The following is a 21,118-nucleotide window of genomic DNA, read 5'->3' as shown; positions in this document are numbered from 1 at the left end:
ACGATCTGATCGTGGAGGCGAATACCTCAGTGCCGAATTTTTGGACTACTCATCGGAGTCGGGAATTGAATCCCAACTGACTGCGCCGGGCACGCCCCAGCAGAACGGCGTGGCTGAAAGAAGGAATAGGACCTTGTTTAACATGGTCCGTTCGATGATGAGTTTTGCACGGTTACCTATTTCGTTTTGGGGACATGCCTTGCTTTCTGCAAGTCACATTTTAGACAATTTACCATCAAAATCCGTACCTAAAACTCCATATGAGTTGTGGACTGGGCGTAAGCCCAATCTAGCACATCTCAAGGTTTGGGGTTGCCCGGCTCATGTATTGGAAAAGGATCCAACTAAGCTAGGATCAAGGACAGAGATATGTTTGTTTATAGGGTACCCTAGAGGGACGAAATGCTATGAATTCTTTAGCCACCGAGACAAGAAAGTCATTGTGAGTTCTCACGCGACATTCTTAGAGGAAGACTATGTAATGAATCATAAACCCAGCAGTGAAGTGGCTCTTGATGAGCTTACTTCTGTCACAAGTTCCATTAACCAAGAACAAGTACCAAGTGTACAAACAATTCCCGAAACTTCAACTTCTACTCAAAATATAGTAGTGCCGCGCCGCAGTGGGAGGGTCTCGCAAGAGCCCGACAGATACATTGGTTTGGGAGAATCTATGGATCACTCCTCGGACAACAATATATTAGATCCCTGGAACTTTGCGGAGGCGCAGACAGATGTCGATCATTGCGAATGGGTGAAAGCAATGGATTCGGAACTACAATCTATGATAGACAAAGACGTATACGATTTGTCCGTCCTACCTGAAGGCTGTACTGCCATTGGGAGCAGGTGGATATATAAACGTAAACGTGGACCCGATGGACGAGTTAAAGTCTTCAAAGCAAGACTAGTGGCCAAGGGGTATACCCAAGGGGTATACCCAAAAGGAAGGCATCGATTATGATGAGACCTTCTCCCCAGTGGCCATGCTCAAATCGATCTGGATACTGTTGTCTATTGCAGCTTATATGGATTGGGATGTATGGCAGATGGACGTTAAGACTGCGTTTCTAAACGGCAGTCTTGAGGAGACCATCTACATGGAACAACCCGAAGGATATGCCATAAAGGGCAAAGAACACATGGTTTGGAAGCTTAAGAAAGCCATTTATGGCCTCAAGCAAGCATCTAGATCGTGGAACCAATGTTTCGATCAAACTATTTGCAAGTTTAGATTCGAAAAGTGCCCAAGTGAAAGCTGCGAGTATAAGAAAGTTGATAAGGGGAATGTAGTGTTCTTAGTTTTATATGTAGATGACATTCTTCTAATTGGAAATAATAAAAAGATGTTGTCATCAGTTCGAACATGGTTATCAAACCAGTTCGAGATGAAGGATATGAGAGACGCGGGACACATCCTCGGGATCAAGGTTCTTCGGAATCGAGAGAAGAAGATGTTGTGCTTATCTCAAGAATCTTACATCGAAACAGTACTTAGTCGTTTTAGCATGCAGGATGCCAAGAAAGGTTTCTTACCTTTTAGACATGGCATCCATTTATCTCAAGAGATGTACTCTAAAACGCCGTCTGAGATACAGGAAATGAGAAGGATTCCATATGCTTCGGCAGTTGGAAGTCTCATGTATGCTATGCTTTGTACTAGACCTGATATTTGCTTTGCTGTTGGCATGGTGACAAGATATCAGTCGAATCCGGGCCAAGGACATTGGACTGCCGTAAAGAACATACTCAAGTACCTTAAACGGACTAAGGACTATGCTCTAGTTTACAATGCAGCCGAGCTCTGTCCTTTGGGATATACTGACTCAGACTTTCAAGCTGATCAGGACTCGAGAAAATCTACTTCAGGATATGTGTTCACCTTAGGAGGTGGAGCCGTAAGTTGGAAGAGTGCGAAGCAGAAATGCATCACGGACTCGACCATGGAAGCCGAGTATGTGGCCGCTTCGGAGGCTGCAAAAGAGGTTGTATGGTTCAAGAACTTCCTTATGGATTTAGGTGTGGTTTCGAATCTGCCCAAGAGCATCACCATTTATTGTGACAATTCTGATGCTGTGGCAAACTCGAAAGAACCAAGAGCTCACAAAGCGAGCAAACACATAGAGCGGAAGTATCATATCATTAGAGATATAGTGCAGAGAGGAGACATAAAAGTGGTCAAGATTGCGTCAGAGAACAACCTGGCAGATCCTTTTACAAAGGCTTTGGCGGTGAAACCGTTCGACTGCCACGTTAAAGGGATGGGAGTTCGACTCATTCAAGACCTCAACTCGCTTTCAGTATAAGTGGGAGAAATTTATACGTGTGCACTACCATTTTGTATACTCGAAAGCTGTTTTGAGTATAAGTGGGAGATTGTTAGGGTTTTGTATACTAGAAATCACCTTTCGAGTGATTGCATACTGTAAAACTCTAATGGTTATTTTCCAATAAATGCAACAGATTATTTTTATCATAATGTTGTTATGTTTTACATTTAATGGTTGTTTATTGCATATTTAAATGTATAAGCAAACGTAACAAAGTCTAAGTCTTTGTTTTAGTAGACCGGTTGTGGGCGTCGTCCAATTTAAGGTAACACGGTCAGTTCTAAACAAAGAAAAATAAGAATTTCACAACCTAGATAGGCCAAGACTACCTATCGCGAAAGGTTGCAATGTCAGTCCAATTATTTCTAAGCCTTATTGAAATAAGATGACGTTGGTGTGGTATAGCACTGAATGGATCTAACAGCAAGACGAGTCTTTATGCTATCTACTGAAAGACGAGGTCTTGATAATTAATTTCTTAATCAATGTACGTTAGCATTGAGCATATGATATTGAGTATCCATTACTTTGACTTACCAAATGTGCGGGTTTTTCGTAACCCAACGATCCAGGTATATTGGGTAGTGGTGATCATTATCTAGAGGTGCTAGGATTGCTATTATGTTGAAACGTGCGCGAGGAGAGTCTCGTTTGATAACATCTACAAGAGGAGCTCGAAACAAGGTTTTATTATTCGGAACCTAGCTAGTTGGAGTTTAATTACTCTATGAATAATAAATAAGAGTTTCTTGCTAAGTCCACTCTTGGAGAATAAAATATGTTAATTAATTAAGTCCATAGCAGACAATAATTAATTAATGGATGTTTCTATCTTAAGCACGGGAAATAAATTGAACGCGAATAAAGGAAACCCGAAATACTTGTAATTTCGGATTTGGAAAGGCAGTGCAATATTACTTCTGTAGTGGCTGCTTGTAATATTCCAATATAAGCTTATATTAAATTGTGGGTTCAATTTAATTAGTAAAAAGCTAATTGGGTGAGGCCTGATCAAAATTCTTCCTTAGATCCATGACTGGGCCCAATATGTGACTTATATAAATAGGAGAATAAAGGAGACAAAAAACACACCTTTTCCACTCACAAATTTTCGTACACTCCTTTGAGAGAGAGAAATTGAAAATTGGCTTCCTCCGTGAGCTGAGTTCTGTCTTCGTTATTCAAGTCCTAATACGTTGGTGAGATTTGCCCACACAAATATCGGCGTATAGTCCGGGACACCAGTCAGAAGATCTGAGGTCTTGTATTGAAGATCTTCACGTGGAGACGGAGCGAGCCATCATCGATTCTTGATTGAATCAACGAGGTAAATTGGCTAATTCCGTAGTAAGCATGTTTTAGGGATTTTATATGCTAAAGCATGTTTTAATTCAAGTTATGAGCATGATACATGTGAAAATTGCGCGAATAGAATTTGTCTAAATAATCTGCTAAATAGATCAAATTCATGTGACCGGATATTGCACGCACGCTTCCACTGCCAACCCCTTCATAGAGATCCTATGAGACAAGAATAAAGATATGGGTGCTATGCCATAGGGTACATGCATTCCTTTTAAGGAGAAATATTTCAAGTACTAATTAGCGTGTTACGCTATTTTATTTCAACGGGAATTTTGCCTGAGGGCAGAGCGAGGCCAACCCGAGTAATTAAATTGAGGAATAAGCATATCAGGTGGGCATTCTTTTCAAAACGTGATTTTAATATGAAAATGTGAATTTGTTTCTAAAGATGTTTGTCATGCCATGTTTTGTTTTACGATTACCTATGTGTTGGCTATGTCAATCATGTTAATCGAATTCGGGTCCCACTAGGGTAGCAAACCCTACTCGGACTAGTGTACACATATGGAGACCGTGTGCTAGATTTGGAGTTGGCCGGTCCAGTGACCGTCGTGGAATGTGGCCACATTCCCGGTTCACGTACGTTTAGATATGGTATCTATGTTTACGTCATTGCACAATCAATTTTATGAAATGAAAGGAATTTAGTGACTCGAACCTTTTTAAATAAAAAACCTCGTGATCACTCAACTATGGCTGACAAATTAAATAGAACTGTTTTTGGCACTGTGCCCACTGAGTATATCAATTACTAAGCCCTGCATGTTTCTTTTCTAACGTGCAGGTTGAACGTGAACGAGGAGGCGAAGGTATTGGGAAATGACTGTTAACAAGTAGCTAGGTAGCCCAAAGTAGTATGTCTTCATACCAGTGTTGTTAGGGTTGAGGGTCGCACCGGGTCGATAAGGTAAAAATTCGGGTCGCGGGTCGACGAGTCGACTGGGTCGAGAGACCCACTAATCTAGGCTAATTTTTTTTGCCTTTTAATATTAAATCAAATAAATATATTACTCTAATGTTTATAATATATCAAATAATATAAATGTAGACGTAATTCATGTGAATATTTAAAGTGGAAAATAGAAATTATTAAAATATCAAAACAATTCATAAGTCATAAGTATAACAAAAAATAAATAATTGAAACCATTGTCTGAAAATGTCAAAAGAAAGTTATATATCATCTTCACTTAGATGATAGTCATCTTCTCCTTCATCAAATTATGCTCCAACCAAGTTTATATCTTCATTCTCTTCATCTTCATCCACAAGAATACGAGTAGACTTGGAGCTTGAGGCATGATCTCGAGTATTAGTATTGCCTCTAGTATTTTGAGATGGCTCCAACACACTAGAAGCTCTACCAACATCTCTCCATCTGAGCGACTCATTTTGGAAGACAAAGTCATCACCCCCCGCATCCTCATCCTCATCCTCTCCCCCCATCCTACCCATTAACCATTCATTACTATCGTCAATGTCACTTAGGAGTATATGATCAGTGATGTTTTGTATGTTGAATCTTCGCTCAAGATCTCTGTTGTACTTTACAAACACTAAGTTGTTCAATCGTTCTTGTGCCAAACGATTCCTCTTTTTGCTATGAATCTGTAAATGAAAAGGTAAAAATAACATATATTAGCTTCTCACAAATATAAGCACAAATTTCAAGTCTTACATGTTGAAAAGTACTCCAATTCTTCTCACAGCCAGTAGCACTACAAGTTAGGCTCGAGACTCGAATTGCAAAGTTTTGCAAATTTGGTGCCTTAGACCCATAATGTTTCCACCATTCAGCTGAAGAAAACAAGATAGAGAAATATTTAGTATATCATTTATCAATCAAATAAATAGTTTAATGAAAAATATGATAATATTTACCTGGTGCCATTTGATTTCTATATCGAATAGCTAAAGGATTTCCAAAACAGGAAACAGCGTCCCGATACAAAGCCGTTTCTTTTTTCATGATCTGATCTTGCATATTTATGTCGGGAACCAGTTTTAGAATACACTCGTGCAAGCCTTCGATAACCTCTAAACAAGCCAAAATACCTTTCACATCTTTATAAAAGACTGCCGGATTCAAGTAATGACCTGCAGCATGCAATAGTTTGTGCAATTGATCATTCCATCTAGAGTCAATTACATCAAATGCTCTCTTATACTTGTCTTCGTTTCCTTTGAATGACTTGGAAATGGTCTCTTTACAACGATCCATAGCCTCATAAATATAACCCATCGCGGGCTTGCGCTCAGCATCAACCATTCTCAACACCTCAATAAGAGGAGAACCCAATTTGAGTGCATGGACAATATGTCTCCAATAAGCATCATTCAACATAGTAGTAGTTGCCTGTTTTCCGGATGCCTCTTTGTACCACTGACTAGTAGTCCATTCATCACTGGTGAACATTTTTCTGAGATTCTGCCGCTGGTTATGGATGGACATCAAAGTGATGAAGGAAGTAGCAAATCTAGTGACTGCCGGCCTAAGTAACTCTATCTTATTCGTATATCTTCTCATCATGTTCAGCACGCCCATCTTACTGTAAATATAACCGGTCAAAGATATTGACTTTTTGATCACACCATTGATAAGCGATATTTTACCAATATCTTCAAGCATCAAATCGATGCAATGTGCTGCACATGGAGACCAAAACAGTGAGGGTATCCTTACTTGCAGCGTCATTCCAGCTTTCTTGTAATTGGAGGCATTATCCATCACGATTTGGATCACATTCTTCTCTCCAACATAATCAATCATCTCTTCAAACATTGCTACCAGAGCGTTTGCATCTTTTACGATGTCAGACACATCGACAGACTTGATGAAAATTGAACCTTTTAGCGAATTCACTAAGAAGTTGATAATTTCTTTATGAGAAACAGAATCACGCCACCCATCAGATATAATTGAACATCCATAAGTTGCCCAATCATCTCTATGCTCTTTTACGAGAGCACTCACACTCTCAACTTCTTTCTTCAGCAAAGGCACTCTCAGTTCATGATAACTCTGTGGCTTCATACCGGGACCATACTGTCCAACAGATTCAATGGCAATCTTAAAGCTTTCGTGCTTAGCAGCATTAAATGGTATTCCGGCTTCATAAAACCATTTAGCCAATTTAGTGCAAGCCCTGTCACGTAACTCTTTTCCCTGAACATCATTTATCGTATGTTGTTTTCCCTTGCTCAATTTTTGTACTTGGACTCCTTTTGCTGGAACGCGGTCGTAATATACATCCAAAGCACCTTTCGTCCTCGGCTTCTTCGATTTAATTGTTGTATTACCAACATCATCCTCTTCGTCATCTCCAAAGGTTAAATCTTCAAAATCCTGCCTACCTTGTGATGCTGATGGAAGATCTTGATCCAGTTTAGCATCCTCTTTTTTCTTCATGAACTCTATAATCTCATCTCTCATATGTGATGGGCATTTAGGGCATGCCGTGACATTTTTAAAACCACCGACCAAGTGTTCCTTGACCCATTCGAACCCCTGATGTTATATTCTTCGAGCAAAAAATTGCACGTAAATAAATATCTAGTCTTTGGATTTGGAATTGCGTATTTTCTTGCAGGATCTTGAGCCATCTTATATTGACTGTGATAAAAAAATAATATACATGTTATGATGTATCGATAAGAAAGCATGCATTTACTACTAAAAAAACATTTGGAAGTGGATGGGACATGATCAATGGTGTTGAAGAATGCAGATATTCATCGTCACAAACATATGTTACTATGTCTTAAAAACTAAAACTCTCATTTTGACCAAAGGAAAACAACTAGCAAACTGCATTGTACAACAGATGATTCAGGCTTTAAGAAATTCTACAAGTACAACAGACGATAGTCATGATGAATCTATATTAATTCAATAAAATATTACATGATCAATGATGTTCAAATAATTTTCGGCTGTTATTAATTATACAATATACATGGACCTACAATTCAATTTAATTATACAATATACATGGATCTACAATTCAATAAAATATTACATGATCTATAGTTCTATACAAAAAGTAAGAAAAATAAAGTTACATAAAAAAAAATTAACTCCTCATCTAGACTCAAGTTTCAATACATATAACCTATAGGTAGACAAAGTGGTACAAGTTGCAATCATTTGTAGGGTCCGACCTAAATTTAAAATTAACTCATGCACACAAAATTCAAAAAGAAGATGAAAGTTAGAACAATACCTTGATTAAACAAAGGAATATATAAAGGGTGGCAGCAAACACGATCGTTGAATTGTTTATGTGTTTAGGAATGCAGAGGAGACTGAAGTATAAAGTGTAGAAAGTAGGGTTTGAGTTTGAAAATTTTGATGTGTGCGTGACTGCGTGCATATATAGAGAGATTAGAGAATTGAGGTTGAGAATGATCAGAAAATCGTGTGAGATATTTGAGATATCAAAGATTTGCAGATTTTTAGGTAAATTTACTTTTATATTAATGTTTAATTTAGTAAAAACAATTCAGCAGCAAAAAGGAAAAGATTTACGTAAGAAAAGATTGGGAAATTACCTTAAAATGTTAACTGCGAAGCATGTATTAGCCGTTAGGGCGACCCACCCGAAATGCTCGACCCCACCGACCTAGCGCGACCCATGCATCTAGATCAACCCACACATGTTGGGGCGGTGCTGGTCTCGACCCGGGCGACCCGAGCGACCCGAACGCCAAATTAACAACCAACACTGCTTCATACATACTATTTTGTCTTGGAATCTTCCGCTGCAATAGAACTATGTTCTAGGAATTTATGAATTTGGCCTTGATACTCTAATTTCACTTTGACTATGTACCCATTCGCCTTCGAAACTATTACCTCGAGTTGATTATTTCCCTTATGTTGAGTTTATGATTGATGAGATTATTTTAGTCACGAAATAGCTATACTCACTAGCACTAGGGAGTTGTGGTCGTGACAAAAATAAAACTGCAAAACTACATGTTTCAGTACTGAGTTCATTCACACAGCCAAGATTTCATTAATGTTCAAAAATGCCAAGAGTTAATTCATTGTTTATGGTTTCTTGTACTCTGCAACCATCTTCTCCACATCTATCGGTCCTCTCTTTTTTGCCTCCTCGAACTGATGTGAGGCATTCTCAACACACAGCCAAAGGCCTTATTCTTGTTGTATGGCCTTTAATCTGAACAGCAGGGCATTCACCCCCTTGTTTAGTTTTACCAAAACTAAAAAAAAAATTGTTACAATACTGCATTATTCTAAATGACGCACCGCAATATATAACAAGCAATACAACAATATAACATGCAAAACTGCAAGATGATAATGCATTATTCTAAATGGCCCACTGCAATATATAACAAACAATACTGCATTATTCTAAATGACGCACTGCAATATATAACAAGCAATATTGCAATATAACATGCAAAACTGCAAGATGATGATGCATATTCTAAATGGCCCACTGCAATATACTCCCTCCGTCCCGGGCTACTCGCTCTTTTCCTTTTCGGCACGGAGATTAAGGAATGAGTGTATAGGAAAGTCAAAAATGACGGCTGTAGGTGAAAATTTTTACTAAAAATGGAAAGAGTGCAAGTAACTTGGGACGCCCAAAAAGGAAATAAGTGCGAGTAGTGCGGGACGAAGGGAGTATAACAAAGAAGACTGCATTATTCTAAATGATGCACTGCAATGTATAACAAGCAATACAACAATATAACATGCAAAACTACAAGATGATGCATTATTCTAAATGGCCCACTGCAACATATAACAAATAAGACTGCATTATTCTAAATGATGCACTGCAATATATAATAAGCAATGCTGCAAGATGTATCACAATACCTTCACCTGCTGGTCCTCTTAGTTCTTCATCGATGTTTATTCTACTGCATGTTTCAGCTTCCGCTTCCTCCTCATTCATATTCTGATGATTAGTGCTGGTTTCAACTTCACGTATATCCCTTCTAGAGTTTTGTTCAGACTCTTCCTCTTCTACCTGTGACCTTGTTCTTTTTCGTGCCATTTTAATTTGTCTTACACTGCTTTAAACCAAGAATATCAATCAAATATTGTCCACCAATCAAGCAACATCCAAAAAATGAATCATATACAATAAAGCAACATACAAAATGAACCAGATACAACCAAATCATCCACAAATCAACCAAATCATCCACAAATCATTCAAATCAACAAAAAAAAACGATCTCACATGGCTTGGTTACAGTAGCTCACTGTAACACAAAAACAGATTTGCAAACAAGAACAGAAACACAAAAACAGATACTAAACCTCACGCGAATGGAAAAGACCAACTATAATTTCACTTAATGGAATAGTAACACCAAGCAAATCAGCAAGAACACTTAATCCAATAGAATAAAATTCACAATAGTCGATCACTTCAAGAAGATGGATCACTAGATGTAGGGTTTCCTAACCGAGCTTCATCTAGGTTTTCCAAAACATCAACCAAAATTTTGGAAAAACCTCATATCCATATAACAAAATCGCGATAAAACTAGAATAAATCATCATACAATTGCAAAAATACCAATACATGGAGCAAATAGCTATACAATTGCGAAAATCACCAAAAACACCGATTAAAAATTTGCCAAAAAACTGAACTCGCGACTATACAAAAACCTTCATATCACTACTGCATCTCTGAAAATCGATTTCCAGAAATAAAAAAACCATACCGCCGTCGGAAATCTAGTTCGCCGTCGGAAACGTTGCTTCCAGTTCACCGTCGAATTGAGGGTTAATCGCCGTCGAATTGAGGGTTAATCACCAATTCACGGTGTAAAGGCGGAGGCGGAGGCGGAGGCGGCGTGAACTTGTGAATTTAGAGTTTGTTCATTGTTAATCGGCGGATGGTTGGGGGGAGTAATGGCGGTAGAGAGAGAGAGGATGTGAAGAGTCCCGCTATTTTTGGGATATCCCCAATTTTGATTTGAAAATATTATGAAATGACTATAATACCCACGACAATAATTCCTAAGGCCATCCACAACGCTGTTCTTATATCGTTCCTTAAACCACTATTTGATGGCCACACTGTACTTTTTTACTCTATTCCTTAACTAAGGAACGAAACCTGCAACCCTCCGTTCCTTAACCGTTCCTTAAATTACTATTCATTCAATTTCATTTTTTTTATTTCCAACCCAATTCAATTTAAATAAACACACTTTAATAAAAAACAAACACACTTTATTAAAAAACACACAACATTAAAAAAAATTCAACTTAAACTTAAAAAAAATAAAAAAAAGCACACAATTAAAATCCTAAAAAAATAACAAAACACAAAATAAAAAACACACAATTAAACGTGGGAAAATAAAAAAACTACTCCGCCGGCGAATCATCCCCCGGAGGCGGTCGAGGTTTAGGGGGAGGAGGAAGACCAAGTAGTCCTGGCATATGCACAATTCCGTTCCACCAGGCCGTGAATTGGGCACATTTTGTGAAGGAGATTGAAATAGAAAATTGGAGAGGAATTGATGTTGATTTAGGAAGAGTAGATGTGTAGTTGTGTGTGAAATGTAATAAATTAGGTGTATTTATAGAATAAGAAAATAAAAATAAAAATAAAAAAATTAAAAAAAGTTTTAAAAAAATTAGGTGTATTACCGTTAAAATTTTTTTTTAAAAAAATCAATTTAAAAAAAAATTTAATTATTGCGTCACCGCTGACGTGTCCCACTCGCGGGCCGGCGAGTGGGAAGCACGCACGAAGCGGGGAGCGCCACGTCACCCCAGCGCGTGGCGGCACAAGCCGTGCCGCGTTACGTGCCGTCGGCACCCGGCACGGAATGGGAACGGAATGGGAGCGGAATGGTGCGCTGCAACGCGTTCTGCGGCGAAACCGTTCCGGCGGAACGGCACGCGGAACGCCGGCGGCACGCGTTGCGGGTGCTCTAATACACTAGACAACAATATGTAGTCTGTTCGTGAAATTTAATCTTGAGCATTGGATTTCCAGATCCGACGGACTATATTGGTGGTATGGTGTTACCCTATCTATGGTGGCACCATATATATATATATATACGTATATACATATATATATATATATATATATATATATATATATATATATATAGAGTCCCATTATTCACAAATCCACTCTTAAAGACCGAACCACCGAACCATACCAAATTAGGGTTTTTAGATCTAGTTTTTTATGGATTTTTTTATTTTTTTTTTTTTTTTAGGAGGATCGACGATGGTTCCCCATCTACCCTCCGATGTGACTCGGACCCCCGACCTAACAGTTGGAGGTGAAGCGTCTTACCCCGTAGGTGCGCTTCGTTGTCATTCTGGGCCCACAGGCCCAAGGAGAAATTAATCCCCAAATCTGCACTTCCTAGGATTCGAACCTGCGACCTCCTAGGAAGTGAAAGCTCCCTGATATCAACTCCCAAGCCACTAGAGCAGCTTGGTTGGATGATCTAGTTTTTTATGGATGAGAGACACAAATTTATCAATTATTTTCACCTTCATCACGAGCCTATTTTAATTCATCCGAAGGTAAATAAGTCATACTAACATGTTACGAAGATTTAACTTCATTCCAGTAGGTTTTTACTTCATTCCAGTAGGATTATTATTTCATTCCAGTACGTAAATGTGGTTTCGCCGTCGCGTGCTGTTCTTTCTCTCTACAATATCTATCACCACCGCCACAACGCTGATATGGTGTAATAAACACATGGAATGATGTAATAAATTATTGGAATGAAGTATGTGTAGAAGCATTTGAAGTCCTACTGGAATGAAGTAAAAACCTTATCCAATGAAGTAATAACGTTTCTGAATGAAGTAATAAACGCACTTGAATAAATTGCATTTTTTAATGTAAATAAAGTAAAAACTCAGGTCAATGAATTCAAATGAAACATATGTTGAATCATTTCAAAACCTACTAGAAGAAAGTAAAAACATGTTGTAGTTTCAAGGTATTACGTACGGAATGAAGTAATAAACCTATACAATGAAGTAAAATGGGCTTGTAATGAAGACCGAAAAATTTACACAGCAGCACATCTCATCAAAAAAACTAGATCTAATGGCCCAGATTTGGTCTCTAGTTCGGTCTTTAAAATTGGTTCGACATTTATCACAACTCTATATATATATATATATATAGGGGCACCTTATTCTCCTTTTCACATCTTACATCCTTTTTCCTTCTTAATAATACCCGTTAGATCTAGGGAATCGACGGATCACATTGTTTCAATAAATCTACTTCCGTGTTGCATTATAGAAGGTTCGTAAATGCATTATAGGGGTAATCTAGACATTTTGGCCGAATATGAACCGCCATATTTTTGGAATACACGACTTTCGTGGGATTTGAAACGATCTCAATCTTCTTCTTTCTTCATTCATTATTCTTTCACCCCATCCCACTCCTTCCACTCTCTCCACAACCGAAACCCTAGACAACTCCCTCCCAGCGCCGCGTCTGAAGATTGGGGATTTTGTCGACCAAATTTCGGAGGAAATAGCTATCACCGATAACATCTACTCAGAAACACCGATTCGTTTCTACTAGGTATGTTTCCATAGTGATTTATGCGTCTTTTTGTCGTGATTTTGCAGACCCACGTTGTTAAAATTGAATCTTTGAATGCGCCGAGGCGCAGAAATCTCTGAAATTAGTTGTTCGACTAGGGTTGTCACTGATTATCCTGACGTAGAAATTGTGTTGTGTTAAATAGGGATGGAATTAGGTCTCTTATATTTCCGTTGTATGCCAGGTTCAAAATGCCGAAAAGAGGTCGTCCGCCCTCCCAAGCATCACAGGATGCAGGTAATTTGTCGTCGCATCTTGTGCTTTTCAGTATCAGATTAGTTTATTGTGTATAATGGTATTCCCATGTCTGTGTGTTGTTTGTATTAACTGTGCTAGAGAATAAAATAGTTAAGATTACTGTGTGCATTTTTTAGGGCATACTGTACATTATGTATCATTATCTATGCATTATATTGCTGTTAACATGGAGTGTTGTTTGTATTGTTACAGAGGATTCAGATTGAGGATTAAATATAGATTCTTTACAATGTGAATTGACAGTTATAATTATCTGGTTGATTTTATGCATTATGGCTAAGATTAGTATGCTCCATTAATTTTTCTTACATCATACGTTTTTCCTTGCTATACGTAGTTATCCGCATTAATCTCATCTGATTTTGTTTTTTTTATCTGCATTGCATTATGTCAAAGCATAACAGCATACATTCCAGGTTTTGTTGCATTTTAGAGGTGTAAGTAGTGTCATCTGTGATGTACAACATAATGTTAACAAAAAATTTTATGTGCATTATTTAACTTACACTATGCATTATGTAACATGATATATGCATTGTAGTCAGTATTTTAAGCATTATTGCCGGTCTTAGCTGTCGTGGTTAAGTTTAATATATTATTTATTATGACTTACGCATCATATGTTGTGGTATATGTATTAATGGTGTTAGCTGTGGTGTTTAAGTTTAATTCGTTATTTATTGTGACTTAAGCATCATATATTGTGCTATACATATTAATTAGTAATCAAATTCAGTTCATGATGTGTTTTTCGGTCCATTTCAGATAACCAGCTTAGAGTCGACAAAGACAGTGTTGTCGACGACATTATTCCCGTGGCGCTACCAAAAAGATTTAGGGAGAGGTTAGCCGAGATAGGCCCTGAGACCTCTGGTAGTCAAGGTGAGCCTAAACCACCTACGGGGCGAAAACTTAGCACAGTCTTTGTTGGAAGACTTAGCACTTTAGATATTTTTACAACCTTGAATACACTGAACAATGTTTTTGAGCATAGTCTTTCTAATTTTGATCTTGTGAACACTCAGGCCAAACTTAAATTAAATTTATGAGTATAAAAGTACATTATATATCAAAAAACGTGCATTACAGCACTTAAAACAAGCATTATATAGTATCATGTGTACATTGTGTATATCGGCTAAAAACTACTACCTAACGGATATGATTCCTAAACCTTAGATGAACCTTAGATGAATGACCGAAACTCGTGGACTCAATGCATACTACAACCTAGCCCCAAGAATTCCTAAACCCTTGGGACAAATAATAACCGTGCACCGAGCAATCAATCTCGGCTTAATATGTCCACATAGATGGAAGCTACTTGGTCTTCTTGTATTAATGGGCCAAGCGGTGAATCCTGCTCTCCACCAAAATCAACCTGAACTTGGAATCCTTATCCTTCTTGTTCCTCTCCAAATGCTTCCTGATGGCCACGACCTTCTTAATCAAGTGGTATAGCTTCCTGGAAGCGGTCCTTCATTAATTCCTCCAACCTATACATTGCAGATGACGTTTTATGCATTATACAGACAATATAATACATTATGCATAATCATTTGGTGCATTATTTGTACCGGGTTAATGCCAAAAGGTATGATTCATACTCGCGGGCAATCATTTATTTTCTCTATCCTATACATTGCCGATCACGTATTATGCATTATATAGTCAATACAATTCATTATCCGTCATCTTAAACATTTTTTTGATGTGTACGTACCATACCCTACCCCCTAGGCTTATTAAACCCTAGGTGAAACAAGAAACGTGTGCAAAACATCAAAACTACTAACCGATATTTAAGACCTAAAGGAATAAGGCATACTATCGGTCCTTCAAATATTCGTACAACCTATACATTGCAAATAACATAGTATGCATTATACAGATAATATAATGCATTAGGCATATTCATTTGGTGCATTATTTAAACCAACTTTATTGAGTACAACATGTGCATTGGAAACTTACGTGATTTATTTTTAGGTCAAACACAAGCTATTCTTATACGTTTTTATTAATGGGTATGTACTATACCCTAGCCCCTAGGATTATTAAACCCTAACGGGAAATAAGAAACATGTGACAAACATCAATACTACAACCCGATATTTATAACCTATACATTGCCGCCCACGTATTATGCATTATATTGGCAAAAAATGTCATTATACTCCATCATTTGGTGCATTATTTGTACCAACTATAAATAGTATAATATGTCAATTGGAAGCTTACGTGATTTATTTATAGGTCAAATACAAGCTATTCTTAAACGTTGTAATTAATGTGTGCGTATTATACCCTAGCCCCTAGACTTATTAAACCCTTAGGGGTCAAAACAAACGTGTGCCAAACATCAATACTACGACCCAATACTTATACCCTATGCATTGCCGCACACTTATTACGCATTATATAGTAAAAACAATTCATTATACTTCATCATTTTGTGCATTATACGTATCGTTTTAAATTGCTGCACTATTCAAGCCGAGAGCTAAACCCTGAAGGAATGTTTCATAATCGCGGTCGGTCATTATTTACACTATCCTATACATTGCATTATATAAATTACGCATTATATAGTCTATAAAATAGATTATCCATTACTATTTGGTGTATTGTTAGTATCAATTTACATAACTACATTAGCCACGCCATTAACTAGACCCACAAGGACTGATACGTACTAACGGTGCATCATCATGGTTTTGACTCTCACCCTATACTAAATCAACAATCCACAACTATTGGGCATCCACAGGCCATAACAAGAACCCTAACGGACAATAATTGAAACCTCGCCAAAGTTGTTTTTTGCAATATATCGCAACACACAAAATACGTGCTCAACAAGTATCTGGATAACAAATCGGATCTGAATTGGTATTGATACCTACGATACATAAACAAATACACGCATACGGAGAAAATAGAATTGAAAAAAACGATTATAACAACGCCGGCGTAACAAGATTATAACAACGCCGGCGTAACAAGATAGAAAACCCTAGGATCGAACAGCCGAGAGAGACGGAAATTGCAACGACCCAAATACTATGCTTCGAATTTCAAAGATGGAATACTGCAAAAAATTGCGTCTGGAACGCGTGAAGAAGATGAAAAAAACGGAAGATTTCATGGGAGGATTTCATGGAATTTTCCTTAACCACCAAGCTATTATTTCCCTATAATGCCCTTCCACGTTAAAAATTGTATTAAAATGTATTATTTAAGTTGAATATTTTCGGCCTTAGGATGTAGAAAATAAACGGTTGAGATCAAGAAGGAAAAAGGAGGAAATATGAGAAAAGGAAATGAATACATCCCTATATATATATATATATATATATATATATATATATAATATTTCAACATATACCAATTTTTCAATATACACCGAGGATGCGATATATTGTTACCGTACCAAAAGATTTCGATACGGTCATACCGTAGCGATAATTGCGATATACCGAAAATCAATATTTTTTATATTTTTTAAGTACGGTAAGTGCGGTACTTCGGTATTTTTCTCCACCCCTACATTCTACTGAATCATCACTCAGTTTTTATTCACATTTCATAAATTATTACATCTACTTCTTCATATTTCTTAAAATTTGATAATTCTTTCATAATGTATATGGTTATATTTTGTGTTCTAGCTTAATTAATGGGACATTTTTGTTTGTGTTTAATTCCAAGTACTCCTTCCTTCCCAAGGAAAATAACTCATTTCTTGAAGGCATAAGATTTATCATTTATGTAACTTTATTTTGTGTATTCAGTTAAGATAGTAAAATAAGAGAGAAGAAATAAAGTAGAGATAAAATATTTTTCCATTTTTGGTAATGGACTAGACAAACCAAAAAGGAAACTGTGACATCTTCGAATTATGGAGAGAGTACTTGAACTTTCGTATTTTACTTATATTGTGTGCATAATGATTTGTGATATAAGTAATATATTTGGAATGTAAACTTAATTACAACAACATTATCTAAACTATATAAACGAGCCATTTTTTACAATTGCCTGAAATAGCTTAATTAATTGAATGTAGTCAGGATTGAATGTTGCATTCATAGTTTGGTTGGAAACTTTTGTAGATATTAGACTATTACTGTTTGAGTCCATTTAGAGACATCTAATAAATTGGAACGATATAGAAAAAATTAACATGTCTCATGTACAAGAAAACGTGCATAAATAGATAAATATACTATTATTAGTAATTAATCACCTAATTACATTATACAAAAAACTAATTATTATAAGGTGGGCCTGGACCAGGCCTAGGCTGATCCAGGGCCTGAGCTGGGCATGGGTTTACAAAATTGCCCAATTGAAATCCATCTCAACTAATGAGCCCAACTCAGACCCACTTCATTTCATTGGAGGATCGGGCCTGGGCATGGAGCTTGACTAGGGGTCGTCGGCATGTCCGTGGCAACAAGCATAACAACATATTCATAATGCAACAAAAGATGCAAATCACTAAATATGAAAGGGAAGGCTTTGAGAGGTCAATATCAGCATTTTGGTTAGGTTTTCAGTTACAAGGGAACTAATTCAGGTTTACACTATACTCCCTTCGTCCCTAAAAAGTACTCCTTCCATTCCTCTGTAGTAGAGACGTTTCTTTTCGGCACGAGATTTAAAAAAGTTATGTTAAGTGAGGTAATTAATAAAGTATAAAAGGAAAAAAGTAGAGGGCTGAAGAGAGAATAAAGTAAGAGATAGTAAAGTAAGAGATAAGAAAAGTTGTTGCTTTTTGCCAAAAAAGGAAATGACTCAGCTACAGTGGGACAACCCAAAAAGGAATTCGACTCAGCTACAGAGGGACGGAGGGAGTATGAACTATTTCCCTTTTAATCCGTCTCTAAAAAGTATAAACTTTTTAATTTTAGAAATTCTTTTCTCTCGTGGGACACATTTTCCACTAACAATACTTTAAAAACTTTTTCTTTCTATTTATCTCTTACTTTTCAAAATTTTCATTAAAACTCGTGCCGAGCTAAATATTCATACTCTTTGGAGGCGAAGAGATTATACTTCGTCCCCAAATGGTTGATATCTGCCCTGCAAAACCAATTGGATCTTTCCAAATCTCGTTTTACATTTTAAATTTAATTATACTTAGTGGCCCAAACTTTTAGCCCATTATCAATATACCATCTCATACCATAAGTTGAATAATTTTTTTACTTACATGCATTAACTATTTTCATCAAAATTATACTATTAAACTTACTCTTTGAGACGTGGAGAGTAGTATATATTAAAAGTTTTCCATTTTTTCAAAAAATGAGACTCGAATTGAGATTCCCCATAGAGAATAATACCCAGTTTAACATATGTGAGAATTTAACATTTCAAATTAGTAAATTACCAACTACTATAAACTAGTCATTGGTAATAGTTATAGATTAGAATCGACAACGCATATTGGCTTTACAGTGAAACACGTTGATAAAGTATGTGTGCATGTGATTGCTTATTAATTAATCAATAAACAACTCGAATTTATATTTATATATGAATAATAATAATAATAATAATAATAATAATAGAGACAGAATGGCAACATCCCTTAAAAAAGAGAGACGCAATTAAGGCCAAGCGGGTACTAACAAGTCAAGATACCTCTGCTTGAACCTCTCTATGCATACCAATCATAAACACAATGTTCACCAAATACATACATTTTATATCATCAATTTATGTAATCCTAGCTTAAAATTACGATCTAAATCAGCATTAAAATTGAGAGCCTTGGAAGGTCTGCCCAAACTGCCAATTCGCGGGTACCACGTTGTTCGCAGTGACGGTTCTACCATCACTGGCTGTGACGCGGAAGGAGAGGGATTGACCGTTGAGATACGAATTGGCTTGCCAGTTTTGGCCAAAATTTCTCGACATTGTTTGCCAACCGGTCTTGGAGCCTTTGACTGAGAGAGCATGGACGTCCCCTGCACCCGCGACGTTGCTGATCAGAACCAAGTTGAAGTACGTGTGGCCGTTGATTGTGAACCTAATCCCCCCTTTCTTCACACAAGCCACCCTGCATCAATTTTTATATTAGAAATTAAATTACTTATATCATATTAAATTTTTTTTGAATTAGTATACAAATTAAATTACTTATGTCATATTTAATTTTTTAAAATAAATTAGATGAAGTATTGAGAGACCTTCTGTAGGATACCGGCACGATGCCAGCGCGGTACTTGGCGATTTGGAGGAAGGCAGGTTGTGCCATGTCGAAATGTTGGAGGGGCGGGTTGCACCAGCCGCCGTTGTTGTTAGGGAGGCCGAAGTTGGGAGGGCAGAAGTTGGTGGCAGTGATTTTGACCGTGCCGGGCAAGCACGACCGGGAGTCGCCTGTGCACTGCATTTCGTAGCATGCACCGCACGTGAGGCCGTTGTTGAAGAGGGCTGTGCTCAATGCCGCGGTGTTGGTGCCGTACCCTTGGCTATACATGTTGCCGTAACCACATGCCCCACCTGTATAAAGTAATTATGTTACTAAGAGACATCTGGAAGAAAGGATAAATAAACTAAATCATAATAAGAGTACACATTTTAGATCAGATAACTCAAAGATACAAGAGTTATCTGTCTTACTCAACAACCCCTAAGAATGTTATTATGTACAAGTACAATCGATTAAAATCGTATTAAGTGTAAGATGCTTTTTTTAATAATGATATGATAATGAGAAATGAGTGAGTAGCGTACCCATGGTGCCGGAAGCATCGGCGCCGCCGTAGAAGGTGGCATGAGCATTTTGCCAGCCTCCAAAATCAGCTCTAGCAACGTTCAATCCAAGAATGTGTAGAACCAAGATAGAAATAGTAGCAAGAGAAACTAAGTTGGCAACCATGTTTGATTGAGGTTTTTTTAAGGGCTTGATGAAGTGAGGATAAAAGGGCTAAGTAGGAGGTATTTATAGAAATAAAACACTTAATTTCAAACAATGATTGCGAAAATAGAAAAATAGAAAAGGTGAAGGGAGACAGGATGGTGATAACAGCCGGCCACGAGGGGGTTTCTATGTGGTTTATGATAAATTAAGCATTTGTATTTTTATTTGCTGTTTTATTTATATTTTTATTGTTGGGCAGCCAAATTGTGAACATTTTTTAGATTGTAGGGACCCCTCTTGCACATGGACGCAGCATCTTTATGTATCGTATGGAATTTCTCTATTTTAATGTCTTCATAAAAAGGACTATTTATTACTACTATTTATAAGTCAAGATTTATTAAACAACTTTCTGCGCTCAAACCCATTGGTAGGGATGTCAATCGGGCCAGCCCACCGGGTTTCGGGCCAACCCTATTCGGGTTGCGGGTCAATCGGGTGCGCGCTAATCGGGTTGTGATTTTTCCGGGTTATAAAAGTTCAACCCTAACCCTAAAGGCTCGGGTTTCGGGTTAGCCCATCGGGTTAATCGGGTTGCTACCGATAAAATTAACATGCGATCAATCCAATAAATAATGGTGAAAATTAGTTATATTTATAAAATGTAAAATATTTAATTATGATAA

The 21,118-nt window shown here is 37.3% G+C and overlaps 2 protein-coding genes and 1 long non-coding RNA gene across 3 annotated transcripts; all 3 read right to left on the bottom strand.

The window, feature by feature from the left end:
• Window positions 1–4,916: 4,916 nt before the first annotated feature.
• On the bottom strand, window positions 4,917–7,128 carry LOC121764326. Its single transcript, XM_042160366.1, has 3 exons — window positions 5,577–7,128; window positions 5,374–5,492; window positions 4,917–5,303 (listed from the first exon to the last, which is right to left on the bottom strand). The coding sequence occupies exons 1-3, from the start codon at window positions 7,126–7,128 to the stop codon at window positions 4,917–4,919; spliced, it is 2,058 nt and encodes a 685-aa protein (XP_042016300.1).
• Window positions 7,129–7,646: 518 nt separating this feature from the next.
• On the bottom strand, window positions 7,647–10,639 carry LOC121764744. Its single transcript, XR_006042617.1, has 3 exons — window positions 10,413–10,639; window positions 9,550–9,746; window positions 7,647–8,921 (listed from the first exon to the last, which is right to left on the bottom strand). It is a non-coding gene; the product is annotated as an uncharacterized LOC121764744 (long non-coding RNA).
• An 8,437-nt stretch (window positions 10,640–19,076) lies between these two features.
• LOC121766014 (expansin-A4-like) lies at window positions 19,077–20,466 on the bottom strand. The gene is made up of 3 exons (XM_042162345.1): window positions 20,306–20,466; window positions 19,759–20,071; window positions 19,077–19,628 (listed from the first exon to the last, which is right to left on the bottom strand). Exons 1-3 carry the CDS (start codon window positions 20,448–20,450, stop codon window positions 19,325–19,327), a joined length of 762 nt encoding a protein of 253 aa, XP_042018279.1. The 5' UTR covers window positions 20,451–20,466; the 3' UTR covers window positions 19,077–19,324.
• Between the last annotated feature and the right edge of the window lie 652 nt (window positions 20,467–21,118).

This window comes from Salvia splendens, chromosome 14 (genome assembly GCF_004379255.2).
Source record: "Salvia splendens isolate huo1 chromosome 14, SspV2, whole genome shotgun sequence".
Taxonomy (NCBI): Eukaryota; Viridiplantae; Streptophyta; class Magnoliopsida; order Lamiales; family Lamiaceae; genus Salvia; species Salvia splendens.
This window is presented reverse-complemented; position numbering and strand designations above follow the sequence as displayed.